Source organism: Pelmatolapia mariae, linkage group LG2 (assembly GCF_036321145.2).
Source record: "Pelmatolapia mariae isolate MD_Pm_ZW linkage group LG2, Pm_UMD_F_2, whole genome shotgun sequence".
Taxonomy (NCBI): Eukaryota; Metazoa; Chordata; class Actinopteri; order Cichliformes; family Cichlidae; genus Pelmatolapia; species Pelmatolapia mariae.
Window position 1 is genome coordinate 35949860 of NC_086228.1, and position 20997 is coordinate 35970856.

A 20997-nucleotide genomic window follows, 5' to 3' on the forward strand; every position below is an offset into this window, starting at 1 on the left:
TCCCATATCCACACACCAACCCAGTGGTTCTGGATGGCATCTGCTAGTTCTTGGTGAGTTCTGTGTAGTAGTCGCCGCCTGCTACAGGTTTTCTAGCTCACAGTGGATCTTTAAAACTGGCAACTGTAGTTATTATTCTAGAGCAAGTAAGTGGAGCTGGAGTTCATCTTATCACTCTGGAGAAGCATCAGAATGATGCTGAGAACAGCCTCCACAATAATCTGTCAGCTAAGCTCGCTGGTGAGGAAACAAGACATAGGACTGAAGTTGGAGTGAGCTGACTGGTGTTATTCTCCTAGATTGATGACAACAAAAAAATAAAAATCTACCCAGCTCCTACCACACAAGGTCTAAGTAGTGGAAACACTGCTTACGTCTAATCTGAAATTATGCAAACATTTCTGTTTGTTATAGGGCAGGTAGATAGGCATTCATGACTTGACCCCTCCTAAACGGCCTCAACCACAATAATCTTTCACCCAGGAAGCTCTCAGTTGCTCAAAGATGAAACTAACCCACAAAGGTGTAGCAAACAGTGCAGCTGGTAAAGCATCAGCTTTAGTGGTTTAGCAAACTCGTGTGAAAATAGGGCACAACCAGCTGCAGAAGCCTAAATAAGACTAAACACCTTCTACAACCACAAACCACTCACTCACACATATACAAACAGATACTGCGATAAGGAAGTGAGCCCCACCCAGGGCCTTTAAAAGATGCTCTAGTTGCACGCATGTGTGTGTGTGTGTGTGCGTGCTAAAGGATATTTCAGTAAACAAAAGTATCTTTTTTTTCCTCCTAATTAACTGGAAGTAGCTGTTGCAACTTTTACCAGAAATGACGTTTTACAACCGTAACACCATGAGTCTGCATATGCCAACAGCTGCTACATGTTTAGCTTTGCATTAGCTTGTAAGGTAAAGACAACAACAGGAAGCTACTATTGCTGCCATTTAAACAATGTTTAGATTTAAAGCACTACATATGACACTTTCATGTGCCTGTTGATGTTACAATGTGCAGCAGTGCAGCAACGCATCACGGCAGTACTCACCTTGTACACCTGACCGTAGGTTCCATTGCCAACTACTTCAACGAGCTCAAAGATCCCAGCTGGATCCTGAAAAAATACAAATGAATAAATTATTATTATTAAAAATAACAGCAATATGCTGAGAAATCCAAGCATGTTTGTTCTCGAGTGAAGCAACATAGTGTGTAGGAAATGCGACATTACAGCAAAGTCAAAATGCAACAGGCGTGTGCCAAGCAAAACTATGACAAACAGTTTCATTGCACAGAGCTGAGGGGACAACTCAAAGTTATGCTTGGATGGGGACTGAAGAAGTGGGACTGCAAATGTAGATGAGAGTTTGAGCTGAAGATGAGACTGCAGCAACTTGTATCAGAACAAAATCAGTTTGGCTGTTAGTGGAGGATGGTGCGTTAATTTTACAGTTTGATTTAGGCTGTAAAACACTTAAGTTACATTTCTTTGTTTCCCTACGCAAAAATGAGGAATAAATACAGAACAAAAACAGAACAGTGACACTGGCTAAATACGGCTTATGTTTAGGTCACGGCCTGAGTGGCTACAGAAACATCATCGCACCTAATGTGATATAAAATGTTTGTAGTCACACAGGCAAACGACTAAGCAGCATGAAGCCACAGTAAAGTAGCAACTAAACATTACAGTTGGGAAAAAACAAACCGTGCGCTACTTGGACTGCATCTTAAACATTGAACAAACTCTGTTTATTTCAGTGGTCACTTGTTGCATTGTTGCACACTAACTTTTCGGCAAGTCTGCACCGGGGGAAACCTTGTGTAAACAGTGCAGCTTGTAAAGTTAACACCAAACAGGACACAGAGCAGACAGGAGGCACCGTGGCACACGACACGCTATATTTACACGCCAAGTTAAAGCACACTGAGTTTGTGTAACAGTGAAGAATAGTAGCGAGTACCGACCGTTAGACGAGGCGCAAAAAACCAATCACTGTTTGATTACTCAGCTGCAGCTTGAAAGTCCCGTTAAGTTTTCAAGCAACACCCACCACATCCCGCACTGTTTAACTGTTTATATGTATACACAGAAAAAAGAAGCACGGTTTCTTTACTTACTCTCAAAGCAGCGAGGTCTATGCTGTCCAAACTTCGGGTGGTGTTTTCTCTCGACATTGCTGTCAGAAACTTTGTCAGTGTGCTGATATGTGTAAACAAGACATGGACGGTCAGAGTTTCTCTCCCAACGCTACGCACTAACGGGCTTTTCTCTAGTCGGGTCCATTCTGAAGTTTAGCTTCACCAAGCTAGTCACCGAAAACACGCAACATCCGGGTGCACCTTTCAGAATAAGTGTCTTTCTTATTCTGTCTTTCAAGACTGCGATTTTTCTTTGTGTAAAGTCTTTATTGTTACTTTTTGAGACAGATAAAACATATCATAGATATGTTATGAATATATCTTATTTACAATATACTAAATTTATAGCAATTTATATTTCAATATCTGGCATAAACCTTACTCTGACAACCATGACGTTTTTGTGGTTATACACTGTCGCAATGTTGCTAGCACCATTTAGTTTTTCTACCGAGGAGGGTTTTTGTTTTTTTGTTGTTTTTTTTTTAATCTAAAGAACGGCAGAGTAAAAAAGTCACTCAACAAGACCTTGGCTGTGAGAAGGAACTTTTGCTTACCCTCACGCTTTTTAAATAAATACATACATACCTACTCTATACTACTCTACTCTTTACTCTAAGGGACACGGTGAGTTTGCTGCATATTATTATTCATTTTGCTATACATTAGGATGTAATGTATTAGTAGGTTAACTCACCCTTGAACCTTGAAAGTTTGATACAACTAGCAGTAGCTCTGTTGCTAGTAGCAACAGACCATTTTCATAGCACATACTTTAAGATGTAATTATGAGAGTAGCACATTTGTAAGTAGTAATTCTAATTAATACCAAGTAATTTCACTCTTAATGCTGCTAATTGCACTTGTTGGTTACAGAAATGGGAAAACTGGTAAGGAATGTGTCTTTAAAGTATATGCAGCAGGCTTTCAATGAATGAGGGTGGTGATCCTTATACACCTGAATGGCTGATTTACCACACAGTGTCATGACTAAAGACTCAACCTGTGATTAACAAATGCTGTTATAATAAAGCCTAAATTAGCATGTAGTGTAATGTAATGTATCCACATTTCTATGTCAAGACCTACTGTCCAATTTAAGTTTCTAGTGAAAAAAAACTAGGTTCATAATTGGTATAGATAAAATAGGATTAAATAATATATCATAAAATATTCTTTTTAGTTCATTGCTATTCATACATAAGTGTATGAAAGGCAAAAATCAAATTTGGGCTTTTGATTCAATTTCCCTTTAATAATACTAATGACAAACTAAAAAAAAAGAGGTAAATATGTGATGGGTGCATATGCCTTAAAAGAAATTGTGAAAACAATTTGTCTGCTGTTGTTACACAGTAAAAATATTATACAGTATCGCGCAAACCTTTTGACCCAAACCTCATTTCTTTATATTTTTGTTTTGGAAAATGAGCCATAAATGTAGTGTTTTATTAAAACGTGTGCAAAAAATGCACAAACAGGATATAAGTAACTCTAACAAGTAACCATAATTACTCTCTTAAGCTACTTCAGCACTGGCAGTGAATAAAAACCTCTAGCGTCCTCAAGGAATTACGTGCAACTGCTGCCAGGCAATGTGGGCAGGTAAACCTTCACCATGTGCAGGTAAGCAGCTGTCAGCTTCAAAGCCACGGGTGAGGAGCGAATCGCTTCCAGTGTGGATTCAGCTTTATGCAAACTTGTCATTTCTTTAAAAAGTAAAAATGAAGCTGTTGCAAATCAGACACTTTCCAGATGGAGTTGCACGGTGGATCAAAACGACATTTTTTGTAGTTTTCATCGGTTTTGACAAGATGCCCAACAACCACTGACTGAAATGCAACCCCAAACCATGAGAGCCAACACTGTGGTTTACAGATGGCTCCTGATCTCCTTCCATACATAAGAACAACAGTTTTACATAAATATTTCAAATTAGGAACCACCACTTAGTTAGCTGTTGATACATATTTTCAGTCATTACTTGTGTCACTTGGCATACCTTACTTTTCTGATGAGGCTTTGGTGAAGGTAGAGTTTATGACACATCACGATGCTAAGCTCTCAGCTATCAGCAGTTCTTTGGAATCGCCTACATTACTACTATAACTGCTTTATATCAAACTGTGTCATCTTTGGTACTTTTCATAGCTTTAGCTAAAGAAATGGCTGTTGCACTTTTTATTACAGCTTAGTAACAATGTGACAATAGTGGCATAACAAAGAGGAAAAAAGAGGCAAGAAAACAGTAACAATATAAAACAGCATTAGCTTCAAATATAAAGAAATTAGGGGTGGCTCAAGACTTGTGCACAGTTCTATATGCTTAAATATGAGTGCTGAGGATGATTCATCACAAAAAATGTATCCCTGAACTTTATTTAGTTAATTAGCACACATAATTGTTTTTCTAAGTGTAAAATGTATTGGAGGAATTGTGCTTTACATTTTAGTCTCTTGACTGAAGCAGCGATTGAGTCAGGATGGTGAAATAAGGGTCATTACTTGGTGGGACACAGTCACTGTATGTGCTGGGCAGAAACAGAAAGACTACGCTAGACTTCTGTGTAAGAGAATGAGAGATGGCAAGTGACTCTCTTGCACCCTCTGTGCTGTGCGCTTGTGTGTCTTGGTGAATGTGACAAATTAAGGAGTTAGAGAAGGGGGAGGGAGTGGATGGCTGCGAGTGTGTAATGTGTGTGTCGCAGTGAAGAATGGTTTCTCTGTGGTTTCACACAGTGGCCCTCTTCATGCCAGGGTCAGCTGCCTGCACGGGCACACACACACACACACACACACACACACACACACACAGATTTCTGGACGTGCATCCAACTTAAACAAGACATTCTGTGAAACAACTGAATAAGAAAATTCCAGAGTGATAGAGGCTGATTGTCTGTCTCTCTCTTCTGTGTGTGTCTGTGTTGCTGCATATTTGAAAACAGTTAACATATTTGCTATAATATGTCAAGGGGAAGTTGACATTCACTTCCTATTGGCTTGACTACACACACCTATATGTGGATACAGCAGTGTGCTGTGTTGATATACGTGCCACATGTTGCTCTCAGTTCCCCGGAGACAAAGAGAAGAGCATTTGTGACTTTAAATGATACCTCAAAGCTATTTTTCATTTTAATTTCTTAACATTTTGTTTCTAAACAATATTCACACAAACATATAATTACGGCCACTTTGTTAAGTACACCTGTTCACCTGCTTGTTCATGAAAATATCTAATCAGACAATCACATGGCAGCAAGATATATTACATACATACATATATGTAGACATGGTCAAGACAATCTTCTGAAGTTCAAAATTCCAGTAGATTTACTGCTGATCTACTTGGATTTTCCAACATAATCATCTCTAGGGTTTATAGAGAACAGTCCAAAGAATAGTGAATCCAGTGAGCCTGTGGAGGTCAGAGGAGAACTGCTGAACTTCAAATAAGAGATATGCAGAGAAGCTGTAAACTTTGTAGCTGCTCCCATCCACCGCCATTTGTTTTAAAAAGGAAAAGATTCTACAGTAAAGCTACAGAAGTTAAAAGCATCTTAATCTGGCACAACATACTGTGACCAGCGGCTTTCTATTGCAGTAGAGGTGAGTCTAAAGACGGGTACTGGCTGTTTAGTTATTATAAAATATACACACACATGCACAAAAACACATACACACAAACACACACAAATCAAATCATCTAGGAGACACAAACTATCAGATTTTTTCCTTATCTCCTGCTCATGCAAGAACACATTCCAAGAAGACAGAGTAAAGGCTTATTAAAGGTTTATTTTATGCTTTAGTTTGGGCTGTATCTAGGACTTATTTTTATTTGAGATTACTGTACTTGTGATAATTTATTTATTTTTGCATGTAAGAAAATGTTTTCTTTAAAAAAGTAAGATTTTTTAATGGCATGTAATTACAATGATATTTTATGCAGTTAATGATTAAAATTAAAATTTCTTATTCAACCAAACGACAGTTCAGTTCAGGCTGTACACTGTGCACGTGGATAATCAATGAATGTCGGGATGGGAGATACTGGCACACCACTGTGTCCTCAGTCCCATTCCCTACTCCATGCTCCGTGCACTGTGGTGAAACAGCCTGCAAGGAGGAGGTCAGACATCTCAAAGATGGGATCTTTGACAACGATCAGGACTTAAAGATTACAAAAACTGGGAAATAATAGTCGGAAGTAGAGAGCTGTAAGTTACTTGGTGTTCACATCTCAACTGACCGCTCCTGGACCACACACGAACTCCACAGGAAAGCTAGCTGTATAATCATGGACCACACCCACCCTGCCATCACCTGCCCTCGGAGAACACACACAGATCAATGAAGTCCAAAATCACCAGATTCAATTTTTCTCTCTTTCCACTAGCAGTAAAATCACAGCCACTCCTCCCCTCCATAAGACTCTAGTGTAAGAACTGAAAGTACAAATTTAAACATGTAACTCTCATCTGTTGCATTATGTTTGGATTTCTGTTTAGAACCAGTAAACATAGTTTCATTGCTTTTTTCTTCTTTAGTTTCTGTTGCAACATTTGGATGAGCAATGTTCTCTACGCAACATAGCAAAGGAATCAATCATATGAACTTATGGGCATTATAAGACCTGGCCATTGGGAGCAAAAGTCTGCAATATATGATTAACTTTGTATCAATGCTCATGTTCTCTCTTACATTACATTCTGATCTGAAGCTGTAGAGAATGATATAAAAGATAACATTGTCAATTGCCAATAAGTTACCTTGCATGTATTCAGATAAATTAGTGCGATACACATCATTTAATTTTTTACCTTTTTCTTTAATACAATACCAGCTGTAATATTTAAATGCACTTCCTGAAGCATGTAATATGTTACATTGCTTGTTATTTTACTTTATGTGTTACTGCTGAACACGACATGAGATTTCTGTCGCCTGGTCCTTTGAGGCAGAGCAGATTGTCTCTCGAGAGACAAGAGTGTTATTAAAATATAAAGAAAAACTTTAAACAAATATTTTCAAAGAAAAACAGAAATTTGAGTTTAAGTGACGCTGACATTTGTTACAGTGTTCCTGATTGAAATTCAGATTTCGGTGCCTCAGTTGTGACATCTGCAGGCAAAAGCAGGCAGAGCAGTCGCTGTGAGTGTGGGTGACAGAAAGGTGCGTTGAGAGGACAGCAGCAACTCGGCCCAATATCCTTAATGTTATTTTAATGCATCTCAGCTTTTTTCTACTTGTCTGATATTGCCCAGGACATGTACAATGATTCTTTAACCCTTATGCCCACCTCAGGCATGTGTGGTGTGGATTTTTGCAGGAAATCTTCTTTTTTAAATTTTTAGATTTTTTAAATTTTTAGATTTTTAAAAAAACGGCTGAGTAAAAAAGATTTTTGAACAATTTTTGAAATTGTTTTCAGGATTTTAACCCTTTAAATGCCAGATTAAACATCTGAAGCATTTATTGAAATAAATCACAAAAACCTCAATATTTTCCCAATAACAATAAATGCTATGGGAGTGGGACACTGGTAGAGTCTTGGACAACAAAATTGATTTGATTGCATTATTATTTTTTGTGTAGTGCCTCTCGACACCTTTGTGGGCAAAATTGCCACATTCACTTCCATTGAGACCACATTTTTTTAATCTCTCTGCCACTGCACTATAAAACCATGCAATTTGTAATATCAGCATTTCATTTTGAAGAAAAGTAGTGATATTTGACAGTTTCACTGTATTCTACCAGATCAGACCATTTTGTTATTGTAGGCCAATGCATGACATTCTTGTATTTATGTCAGTTATATTATGGAGCTGTGTGATCATCAGGGACCCCCAAGAGTGATCTGTAAGGATGTGTGTGTGTGTGAGAAACAATTTTCTAATCAACATCTGATTCATCAATGGGAACATTTATTATGCACACAGCAACAACACTGAAAACTTCAACAACAAAAGAAAAACACAACAGAACATATGAAATCTGAACAATTTTAACACATAAATATCCAGACTTTAAATATGTGATTAATGTGTGTTTTTGTTTTTTGCAAATATTTTGCAATATTTTGCAAGTGGAAAACATGAAGACATTCCCCAGTCTTCCCTGGAGTGGATGTCTCGGCAAATTCGCCAAGGTCAGACTGTTAGGAGCTGGGTTATGGCTGCCCGGTGTTTTTGTTTGTGTGTTTTGTGTTTCCTTTTTTGGCATAGGTAGGCGGGGCAGTTGTTCAATGAACCTGGCACACCTGTTACCTGTCAAACGCTTTCTTCTGAAGCGTTCTTTAGGAGCTGCCCGACAGAGGACTAGTGTCGGAGTATTGACTTTTCTGGAGTGCCTGAAAATCTGCCAGCCTGCCTACTGGAGCCTGTGGATTATTTTCGCTGGTGACTGTACTGAGTTTTGTTTCCTCCCCGGGACTCTCATCTCTCGGTTTCTCCGGGTCGCCTTGTTTGGTTTGTTTCCCTTCTGGAGGTTTTTGGCAAACAGTACCAAGTAAGCTCTCCAACTCTCGGTAAAGTCTCTTTTATGCTTTTCTCGGTTTCGGGCAAGACCCTCCTAATTCTCCTGCTCCTCTCCCCTTAGATCGAGTGCGCTACCAGTGTGCGTCTCCTCAGCTGCATGTCCCGGCTCCACGTCTCCATTCACATTTTATTGTATATACACGGTCCTTGAAAATTCATCTCCTTCACTGTAAATAAATTGTTTCACCGCAACTCTGTGCCTCCGTGAGTTCTGCTCCCTGAGTCCACCGGTATTTTTCATAACACAGACGGTGCAATGCTCAGAGAAACTGCAGAAAACTCAAACGTGACATCTCAGACACCTCCGTTAGCATGTTACATGTTAAAGTTCACGACGGTACAATTAGACAAAGAATGAACAAGTATGACATGTTTGGAAGGTTTCCCAGGCAGCACAGCTTAGCTTTGCAAAGTTGAATCTGAACAAAACACAAGGTATCTGGAACAATGTCCTGTGGACAGAACCAAAGTGAAGGTGTTTGACCATAATGCACAGCGCCACCTGACAACAACTAAACACAGCATATCAGTACTAACACCTCATATCAACTGTCAAACATGATGGTGGAGCTGTGATAATTTGAGCTTGTACGGCAGCTGCAGGCCTTGCGGTCGACCCTGAACTTCTCTGTATACAAAAATATTCTAGAGTCAACTAAGAGGCTGTCTGTCCAGAACCTGGAGCTTGGTTGAAATTGGGTCAGGACAATTAACCCAAGCATAGCACCAACAGAATGGCAGAAAAATTATATAATCAATGTGTTGCAATGAACCAGTCAAAGCTAATTATTAAAATACTGTGGAGGGACCATAAGAGAGCTGTGCATAATCAAATGCACACCAACCTGCAATAACCTACCTCTTCACTAAAGTCAAAAATAGGTGTATTAACTTTTCCATTTAAAAATTAAACTTCATTCAGACAGTAGTCTTTGTACAGTGTAGTATCATTACTGTAGCATGGATGAGGAAGATTAAGAGTGCAAACTTTTCACAGAAGTGTCATTTTACAGAAGCGACATTTCTGTCAAATATAACTTACACGACGTTATCTCTACATCTGTGCTATTTAAAAGGCACTTCCTTCATTTACCAATTATATACTGAGCATATGCTTTAGGCTCATTCCCTAAAACATACCCTACTTTAAAGCATGCCTAAAGCTTATGCTTAATTAAACCAGTCCATGACAGTTAAAATATGTGATTACAGTTGTCTGTTAGATACAAATGCAATACAATTACAGTAATGCCTTACTTTCCATTTGCCAGCCCTTAGATATATGTTAAGCTGCAGGCAAACAGAGGATGATTTGGTGAGGGGAAAAAATGAAACCTGGTTTGTTTACCATCTGTGGCGCAACCAACCCACCGGTTCATCTCGGATTTTGGGACATGCAGTGTCTCAGATTTAGGGACTTGTGTATTAGTATAAATAGGAAGATAAAGGTCTAAATAACAGTAACACCCATGGAAACATGCATTTTTGATTGACACATCAGGTTTTAGCAGTTGAATCAGGACCAGGAGAGGAACTTTAGACAGGCTCAGTCTCATTATATACCACTAAGGGCATCCTTTCATTATTTATGTGCACTATTTGAGATGATTGGATGGGTTGTTACAGACATCTGGTGAGAATTTCATGGAAATATGATCTTAACACGTGGAAAATTGGCAACGTGTTCAATACTTATTTTAAAAAGTGTTTTAAATAACAAATTTCCTGGTAACTGAGATCAGTTTTTTGTTTGTTTATTTTGTTTTACTCATTATCCATTTTCCCTTTGGATGAAGAAAATACATTTTCATGGTAAAAAAAGAACTAACCTGTAAAGTCTTGAGCTTTTCATGTCAGCCAGCACAAAATTAATGTCAACAGTTGTTGCTGTGTCAAAAGATGAGAGGAATGAGGGAACTCTAGCCAGAGTGTGAGGACGTGGACATGTGGAGACATGTAGCCCTGGAAAGTGAGGATAAGTAACTCCTGACCTGCAAGTCAGGTTGGCTTGCCCCTGTATTAACTTGGAACAATGCTTATTTTCCCTGCTGGATCTTCCTGATTGCAGCTACCTGTGCTGGTTTTTAGTCTATATACCATTCGACCACCACAGCCTTATAATAATATACAAGCACACACAGATACACATGTTATTTGCATCTTAGGCCTTTGTGTATAGGATAGTTTACATTTTTAACCCTTCAAAATGTATGTTTTCATGTGTTTATTAAAGGGAATTAATCAGTTAAACCAATCAAATAAATTTTTTACTCCAAACTACATTTTTTTCACTCAATTACCACAAGAGGGCGCTGTTTCTTCAAGAAGCATGGCTAACCAAGAAAACAACCCTACCCAGTACTCTGTACTGAGTACACAATATACAAGACACAAGTTTTCAGTTCATTACAAAGTAATTTGGTTCTATACTTTATAATAATTACATAAATATAAATTTATGGATTCCCATTCATTTCCAATGGCGGTCCCTTTTGACGGGAACACCACAGATGTAACAAGGTTGATTAAAACACTCAAAATTCAATTCAGTTCAATTCAGTTCAAAGTGTTTATTGTCATATGCACAAAGGAAAAAAAGGCATTTCTTTGTGCAATGAAATTCTTTCTTTGCTGCCACACACCAATGCCCGGTTAGGGAAGTTGGCATTGAGCCGAGCAAGCAAACACGTCTGCCTCGAGGGCGCCATGATGAGCTCAGATTAGAGCCCAGATAAACAATGAGTCCAAATTTTGAGATCTTTGGTTCCACCTGCTGTGTCTTTGTGCAACACAGAAAAGGTGAAGATGGTCTCTACATGCATGGTTGCCACCATGAAGCACGGAGGAGGAGGTGTGGTGGTGTGGGCGTGCTTTGCTGGTGACACTGTTGGAGATTTACTCCAAATTGAAAGCACACTGAACCTACATGGCTACCACAGCATCCTGCAGCGACACACCATCCCATCTAGTTTGTGTTTAGTTGGACCGTCATTCATTTTGGTCTTCATTTTGGGTGTCATGGTGTTATTTGCAAATAGATACGTGTACACACTCTCTTTCTCTTTCTCTTTCTCTCTCTCTCTCTCTCTCTCTCTCTCTCTCTCACACACACACACACACACCAGACAGAATGTGGTTGTGGTTTCCTGTACAGACATGTCTAGATGAAGAAGTCAGCAGACTGCCAAGCATATGAGGGGAAGCTGAAACTAACTCAAGTATTGTAATGATTAAGGAAAAAATAAAATTAATGTATTAGAACGACAACATCAAAGTCTTGATTTCAATCCTGTAGTGAGGAAACTCACCACTCACACCAGCGTAGGATTGAATGAAATTCTAATGGAATGGAAGGAAAGTCCTTCACTTTCTTGTGCACAGTTGCTCAGTGGTAACTTTAAGTTTCACTAAAAACAAACTTTCACATATATACTTACATACACATAAACGCTTTGCATATCGAATGGGGTGAGGGTGCATGTATTTATTAAAGTCAATACGACTTACTGTCACATTCAGGCACTGATGCAACACTCTTCACTTTTGTCTAAAAGTCATTTACACAACAGTGTTTTGACTTCTCATATGGTATGTAATATTGCCAAATAATAATAATAACCATAGCTTGGCTCCTTGTAATACTCAACCAGACGCACCCTTTTCTCCATGTTGTCAGTTGGGATAAAGACTCTTTACCCCACCCAACAACAACGTTTTTGGCACTACTTTACACATTCTTAGAATTTAGATCTTTATGTCACTCCAAAGAACTAAACACTCCTACTGGTAACTATTCATCAGGTGCATAATAAGGCTTTTTTTCTGCAGGAAATTTAGAGTACACTGCATGAATCAGACTTTCCTAAATCATGAGTCAGTGATTCATTTAAATACTGTCCTCCTGAAATGTTGCACTATGAAATGTAAACTGCTACAAATACATATGTTATAAGGCCCCCTGCAAAAACTATCTGCTAATTAAATTATTTTAGTATTTCAGTAGTCTGTCGATTATTCTATGAGATCATTGAATAATCGGATTTTTTTAAATGCTCTTATTCATGAGCAACAGTAAATGTTCAACAGAAGGGAAAATACAAGTCTTTTGAAATGAACTGCTCGTCGTTTATTATTTTAGAGACTGCAGTATTTGTAATTGTTTAACTGCATACATTAGTCTAAGAGAAATAAGCGGTTTCAGTGAATTTATTAAATAGATGTAATGTCGAAAACACAACTTTAAAAAGAGCTGCGTACACGCTGGTCGCGGCAGTGAGCCCAGAGAAAGACTACAGGCGAAATAACGTCGGAGCAGCAAGTGGGAAGGACCCGAGTCAAACTTTTTTCAGCTTCCAGGTGAGTGACTACTGTGAGCGCGAGGAATAACGGTGATTGACATGTGACCTGGTGGAGCGGCCAGTCGTCGGTCAGAGTAGTCACTTCAGTACTCACCTACAGACGCTTACTCTGCGACACTGACGTGCGACGAGCAATCGCTTTCAGTGCGCAGCTTAAGTTGACATTAGTAGGAGGTTAAACAAATTCCCACAGCGTTATATCTACTGGATGAGTTAGATTTGGTGTGACAGTGGTCTGCGTGTGTGTGTTAGCCTTTAGATGAGGATGTGGTAAATGCAAGAATCCTGAATGAATCAACTTTCTCAGATTTTAAGCTTTGACGCGATGTTTCCTGCTGCAGAAAACAGACACTCTGATGGTGTAGGTGTTAGTAATGAATGAATAATAATAAACAAATTCACTCTCCAACCCAAAGGCCCCAGGACAGTAGCTCGGGGGTTTGCCCCATGGATATATTTCATTTCATTTTTATACTTTTTAGCTTTTAATAAGTATTTAATTATTAATAACAAAAAGACAGGCGACAGACAGATTTTTTTATTGGCAAGATTAGATTAGCTCAGGCTGAGATGTTTGGAGACAAAGTTAGAGAGGCAAGGCTGAGATGGTTTGGACATGTGCAGAGGAGGGATAGCGGTCCTATCTGACAAGGAATACTGAAAACGGAGCTTTCAGGCAGGAAGAAAAGAGGAAGATCCAAGAGGTAGTTCATGGATGTAGTGAAGAAGGACATGCAGAGACAGTGGAGGAGGCTAGCGATAGACTGAGATGGAAGCAGCTGTGGTGACCACTGAAGAGAAAATAACCCTCCTGTTGTGTTCACCCCCACCCCCTTACTTTAGTGTTCTGGTCAGTTTTAACAGCTCCTAAATTAACATAAGAAACATTTTTCACTACCAAATTCAGTTCAGTGGTCATTCAGTGGGTTGTTCAGGGGGTCAGAGGCCAAGAGGGGTGTGGGGTGGATTCCCATTCATTTTCTTTTTTTTTTTTTTTTTTTTTTTTTTTTTTTTTTAACCTGTCCCGTTTGGTTCTTTTGCCATCAGAATTATTGTCTAAAGGCGAAGAAAGATGCCCAACGGATTTACTTTACCAAATGGACCATCCCAGCCTTGCCGTAATGGTCCATTTGATTCAACTTTTTATTGTTTATTTTATTTTCACTTGCTGAATACGGGACAGACTTGACTGGAGGAGAGAATGTGGAGAAAGAAAGAGGGAAAGAAAAAAACCTGAGAAGAGGGACGGGGAAAAAGGGCAAAAAACAAAAACCAACAGAATAAGCAGACAAAAAATACATATATCGATCACCTGGATCACCTGTTGAGAAAGAAAAAAGAAAGCAAGCAGAAGAAAACGAGAGTAATAAACAAGATCACAATGATATATGAGAATATGACAGTAAATACTAAATATTAAACATTATTGTGCAGCACGTGAGATCGACAGCGCACAGTGTGCTTTGAGGTAGGAGCCAAAAAGGGTGTAATTTGTGTGTGTGATCACCCGTGTGTACACCTGTGAGCATGAACGCGCTTGTTTTTAAAAGGTTCCTTCATGTAATGATCTGCTAGAGGGTGTGGGGGGCCACTGCCCCGACCTCCAGGGCATGAAGCAGGTATGGAGGAGATCAAGACTCCAGACATCCAGAGGCCCCCAGAACACAAGAGACCAAGGAAGACCAACAGAGGGGCAGCCGCGCCACTATCCCAGAAAGAGCTGAGGAGAGTCCCAGATGAGGGGTCACTCAGCAGCCGCGGAGCAGAAGCCAGGGGGGGTTGCAGTGACGTGCCCGTGAGCTCCGCCGGCAGCCAGCTGTGCCTGAGTGGCCGAGCCCTGGGCCGTGAGGCCGAGGGCACCCCATCCCCAAGGTGGCCCGAGCGAGCCCCAGGCTATAGGCCCCAATAAGCAGCCGCCAAGGAGTGAGCCGGTGGGTACCTGGGCGCCCACCCCCGGAGACAGAGAACCACCAACGCACCGATGTCTGAGGGCGTCCGCCACCGGCAGGGGAAGTGGTGGGGGGAGATGGGCCTCCAAACCTTGGAGGGCCTGAGATGTCCTCAGAGAGGTGGCGTCTGATACCCAACCTGACATATAGACACAGACAAACAGGCACACACAGATACAAACATCTATTCCCACCCTCATGCTCTCATATACAATTGCTCAACACTCACCCAACGTGGAGACAGACATAGAGAGACGCTGTACACACAATCACACTCCCCAAGCGTACTCTAAGCCCCGAGTCTAGGTACCCTTGCCCCTGGAGGGGGAAACTGCACCCAGACTCAGGTGGTGTAACCCTTTTCCCTGCGGTGGGGAGAAGCAGATCGCCCCGACTCCGCAGCAGCAGGGAGGCCCCATACACCAGACCCCAGTCGGACGGCCAACTCCTCCTCCTAGCCCCCCTGCTCCAGCAGGCCGCAGAGAACGGGGGTGTAGGAAGACTCCAAACCTCCCTCCACCCGCTCATATGTACTGTTGATGTATGTGTGTTCTAAGGTGCATTTAAAACCCAGGAGGGCATGGAGCCACCTGCCAGAGCAGCAGGTAAGCATATAGCCCCTCCTGCTAGCCCTCAATGTCTACATGTATTTAAAATTGAGAGGTGGGCAACGACGCCAGGGGTGAGGTGTACACCCTGATGGTAGTTTGGAATCCGTGTAGCGTGCCCACCTCCAAGATCCTATATGTATGTGTAATGAGAGTGTGAGTAATGTGAATGTCTAAGTTGTGGGATAAAATTGAGGCAGAGGCAGCCAGAAGGGGACAGAGGGGGGGGGATGTCTCCTCTGCACCCTGGTGACACACCCCTACCCCAAGGCCCTGCATGTGTGGGTGATTGTGGTGGAGCGGGAAGAGGGAGGCCGCTGGAGATGGGGAGGGAAGGAAGGGAGGGGCAAGTGACCCCTCCCTGGGGCCAGCTCCCCCGCTGACCCCAGTAGGCACCCCCATGCTGTGCAACCCGCCAGGGAAAGGGGGCCCAGGCCCATCCGGACCGGGGCCCAGTGCAGCAGCGCCCCCCGGCCCCACAGAGCCCGGGACAATTCACCCGACCCCACCACAGAGAAAACTGCACCCACCCCATCATCCACTCATCTTCCAGACTACACAAGACAATAGACGCCCAGGCTGAGATCTTCCTCCACCACTCCTGTATCTCCCCCTCCTGCAGAGAGAGTTCCTGAAGAGAGGAAAGCTCCTGCAAGATGTGACAACCTCCCCCACCAGTTGAAGAGCCCCCCAGGTGGCTCGATGCACCGGCGGCACCCCGCGCCAGGGCCGGGCCCCCATACACCCACCCGCCCACAACCTCGGCAACACACCAACCAGGACCCAAGCCCCTGAGGCCCGGCCAGGGCCCCAGCCCAGAGACGGAGCGCCCCCAGAACCTCACGCCCATCCCGGACCCACCCAGGGGCAGCCAGGCTACCAGGTCAGTAACCCACGTCCGTCAGCACAGACCCTCCCCTAGCCCCGCTGCACGCAGCCACGAGGAAACCGTCACCTAAGAGCCAACAGAGCCCCTAATTGGCCATGACCGCTACCCCGGGTTGAGCCCCCCAAGGAAGATGCTCCTGGGGAACCCCCCGACGCCCTAAGCCTGTCCCTACCCCCACACCAATCACAACAGTGAAGGTGGGACCAAACTATGGCCCCCCACCCCCACTAGGTGATGGAGCTGATCAAAGGAGCCCAGAGCAATTGATCTGATGTGGTGGCAGAGGCTGTATCAAGACTAATGTAATCTAATAGATAATTTCTATATTGGTTAGAATTAAGATTATTTTTATTTTTCCAGTTCATGAGGACTGTTTTCTTGGCTATGCATAGGGCAGTGAAAACCATATGGGCTATATTCTTTTCCGTAGTGACATTATCTAAGCTGCCCAACAAACATACTAAAGGAGAAGTTGGAATGTTACATTTCAGACACTTTGATAAGTCTTCACATATCTCACGCCAAAACTTCTGAACTGGTGGACAGAACCAAAGAGCGTGGATATAATTGTCCGGTGAATTGGTTTGGCAGTGTGAGCAGTTGTTGGTAGACGTAAAGCCCATCTTGAACATCCGATGACCTGTATAGTGCACTCTATGTAGTATTTTGTATTGAATTAATTGAAGACTGGGATTTCTAATTAAATGAAAGGTTTTTAAGCAAATCTGAGACCAGAAGTTTTGGTCTAAGTTAACTGATAAATCCGCTTCCCATTTTGCAATAGGAAGTGATATTGATTCATCTGTTTTAGAAAGCATTCTGTATATTTTGGATAGTAATTTGGGGGTTTTAAGAGTAAGAAATTGAACCACACTTGGTGGTGTTTGTAGTTCAACTTGACCCGGTTTAAATCTCTTTTTTACTATGGATTTAATTTGTTGATATTCTAAAAATCTTTTCTTGTTGATCCCATATTGTGTAACTAGTCTGTCAAATGAAATAAATTCTGTTCCTTCTAGTATATGTTCTAAATATTTGATTCCTTTACTACTCCAATCTGAAAAGTTTATCATATTATTGTTTTGTAATATGTCAGGGTTGTTCCAGATAGGTGTACGTTTGCATGGGATTAATGGAGACTCTGTCAACTTCAGAAACTCCCACCACGCTGTCAGAGAGGAGCTGATGTTGACGCTTTTGAAGCATTCATGTCGTTGGATGTTTGAGCTGATAAACGGTAGATCTGAAATCTCTAGATTATTGCAAAGTGCTTGTTCTACATCTAGCCAAGGTTCATCTAAGAGGGTATGTTTTTGCCATCCTGAGATAAACTGAAGCCTGTTGGCCAAGAAGTAGTGCTGAAAGTTAGGTAGTTCTAATCCTCCTTTATCCTTGGTCTTTTGTAGTGTTTTTAAGCTTATACGTGGGGGCTTATTTTTCCAAAGGAATTTGGACATATATGAATCTAGAGATCTGAACCAATCTTGCGGCGGTTTAGTTGGGATCATTGAGAATAAATAATTTATTTTTGGTAATACCATCATTTTTATAGCGGCAACCCTTCCCATGAGTGATATGGGTAGACATTTCCACCTAGCCAGATCACCTTCTACTTTCTTTAAAAGTGGGATATGGTTTAATTTAGTTAGATCTGCAAGCTTGGGAGAAACATTAATACCTAAATATTTTATATTTCCCGATTGCAGTGGAGTAGAAGAGGAATTATGGAAGGAGCAATTAATCGGAAGGACTGTAGATTTTGACCAGTTAATTGAGTAATCTGATATTCTTGCAAAAGAGTTTATCAGTTCAATCACCCCAGAGGTATTGGTTTGTGAATTTTGGAGAAAGAGTAACACATCATCCGCATAAAGGCTGATTTTATGTTCCACGTTCTTGCATTTTATGCCCTTAATTACTGAATTCTGTCTAATTGCTGCTGCTAGTGGTTCGATAAAAATTGCAAACAGTGAAGGGGAGAGTGGGCATCCCTGCCTGGTGCCCCTCAGGAGACAGAAGCTGGAGGATGTCTGGTCATTTGTTCTGACACAAGCTGTTGGGGAATTATATAATATTTTTAACCAGTTGATGAAAGAAGATCCAAAACCAAATTTGTGTAAAGTTGCAAATAGAAATTTCCAGTTAACTCTGTCAAACGCTTTTTCTGCATCTAGAGAAAATATTGTAGTTTCAAGGTTTTTACTGTATGAGTAGTCTATCAAATTAAGTAATCTACGTGTATTTGTTGATGAGTGCCTACCTTTTATGAAACCAGTTTGGTCAGGATGAATTAAGAGGGGGGTTATTTTCTCTAGTCTCTTTGAGAGAGCTTTGCAAATTATTTTAAGGTCTACATTTATAAGGGATATTGGACGATAGCTTGAGGGATATACAGGGTCTTTGCCTGGTTTTAGCAGGAGATTAATGTTTGCAGAATTCATATTTGGTGGAAGTCTGCCATTTTCTTTGATTTCCAACAACGTTCTGTAAAAAACTGGTGCTAGAATCGTCCAGAATTCTTTGTAGAATTCTGCAGGAAAGCCGTCTGGGCCTGGAGCCTTATTATTGGGCATATTTATCAGGGCTTCCTGGAGTTCACCTGGCGTCAGTGGCGAATCCAGTGCCATTGCTTGAGTGTCTAATAATTTTGGGAGAGTTATGTTGTCTAAAAACTGATCAATTTCCTTTTTGGATGGGTTTATTTGTGGTGAATACAACGTTTTATAGAAATCCCTGAAAATGTTGTTTATTTGTTTCGGTTCATATATTGTGTTCCCAGATGAATCTTGAACAGCACATATAGTTGTTTTTTCTCTATTTATTTTTAGCTGGTTTGCTAGAAATTGACCGGATTTATTACTATGTTCATAATTTTGTAAGCGTAGTCTTTGTACTAAGAATTTTGTTTTTTTATCAATTATCTCATTTAATTCTAGTTTTGTTTTGCGTATTTTGTTCAATGTTTCCTGATCTTGGTGGGACGCGTAGGCTTCTTCTAGTGATTTGATGGTTTTTTCTAATTCCTGAATATTTTTGTTTTCTTTTTTCTTTTTATGTGATGAGAAAGAAATTATTTTACCTCTCATCACGGCTTTCCCTGCTTCCCATAAAACAGAAGCTGATGTTCCGGGAGTGTCATTAAAGTCTAAATATGAAGTCCACTCTTTTTTAAAATATTTAATAAAGTCTTCATCTTTAAGCAGTGATGTATTAAATCTCCAGTTTTTACTTGGCGTAGTATTATTCTTGTGCATTAGTGTTAAAGATACAGGAGCATGATCGCTGACAGCTATAGGGTGAATCTCAGTGTCTGAAATGTCACTCAGCAGTGAGCTGCTGACCAAAAAATAATCCAGACGAGAGTAGGAGTGATGAACATGTGAGAAAAAAGTATATTCCTTACTGGTGGGGTGAAGGGAGCGCCATGCATCGCAAAGACCAAAGTCGCTCATATACTGTTTGATTATATTTGTGGACTGCCAATTACGCTGAGTTCCTGCTGTATTGAGCCTATCCATTTCTTCATTTAGTCCAAGGTTGAGGTCGCCTCCAAGAACAAGTGTGCCATCTAAGTGTTCAGAGAGTGCACTGAAAAAACTGTGAAAGAATGAGGGATCATCAACATTTGGACCATATACACTTACAATACATAGCTTTTTATCAAGTATAGATAGTTTAATGATTAAGAATCTGCCCTCTGGATCTATAACTGTATCGAGTACTGTGAAATTAATATTTTTATGTATTAAAATTGCTACTCCCCTTTGTCTAGAATTATAACAAGCTGAGAACACATTAGGAAACTCAGGTGTTTTAAGTTCATTCGAACCTCTAAGAGGTCTGTGGGTCTCTTGTAAAAGGACAACATCTGCCTGTAGTTTTTTGAGTTGGTTAAATATTTTTAACCTCTTTTCTCTGGAGCCAGCTCCATTTACATTCCATGTAACGAATCTCAGTGCACCCATAGATGTCTGTGTATAACTAGGGGTGTATGCTGTGTGTGTCGCTTAGACAGGTGGAGAGAATACATCACTTGTTCATAAATAAAGAGAGGGAGAGAGAGAAAAAGTGTGTGGCGAGATGCTCCCTGAGTCTGACTATGTGTTTGCATATTTACTAAGATGAGTACGCTTGGCTTAAATGTGTGTATCCTATACAACTGTGTGCGCTGTCTGAGTGATGTAAATGTGCTGCCGTTGAGCGCATGACTGTGCGTGATCGTGCTGTGCGTATGTGTCGAAATAAAGGATGTTGTTTGTGGATGAGTGTGGAAGCAGGTGATCGATCCCATTCATTTTCTATGGGGGTCACTTTTGACCGGGAACACCACAGATGTAACAAAGCTGATTAAAACACTCAAAATTGAACGAAAAAGGTGCTCATCACTTTTGTATGTTCAAGTGCATGGTGTGGAGGATGTCATAAGGCCTTGAGGCAATCAGATGTAAAACACAATATTTATCAGTGTTTAGTTTGTAAATCAATCAGATTTGACCCGAACTC

General features: G+C 40.9%; 1 protein-coding gene and 1 long non-coding RNA gene across 8 annotated transcripts in view; one reads left to right on the forward strand and one right to left on the reverse strand.

Moving 5' to 3' along the window:
- LOC134646166 (misshapen-like kinase 1) overlaps nucleotides 1–2273 on the reverse strand; it is a 57749-nt gene extending 55476 nt beyond the window's left edge. For all 6 annotated transcript variants that reach the window (XM_063499923.1, XM_063499953.1, XM_063499942.1 and 3 more), the window contains exons 1-2: nucleotides 2125–2273; nucleotides 1052–1117 (exon numbers count right to left, since the gene is read on the reverse strand). In XM_063499923.1, coding sequence (XP_063355993.1) covers nucleotides 1052–1117; nucleotides 2125–2181 — 123 coding nt within the window. In that variant the 5' untranslated portion in view covers nucleotides 2182–2273. The remainder of the gene's footprint in view (nucleotides 1–1051; nucleotides 1118–2124) is intronic.
- Nucleotides 2274–2641: 368 nt separating this feature from the next.
- The window catches only part of LOC134637629 (uncharacterized), a 39265-nt gene continuing 20909 nt past the window's right edge, over nucleotides 2642–20997 (forward strand). For both annotated transcript variants that reach the window (XR_010095148.1, XR_010095147.1), the window contains exon 1: nucleotides 2642–2772. This is a non-coding gene — a long non-coding RNA (uncharacterized LOC134637629). The remainder of the gene's footprint in view (nucleotides 2773–20997) is intronic.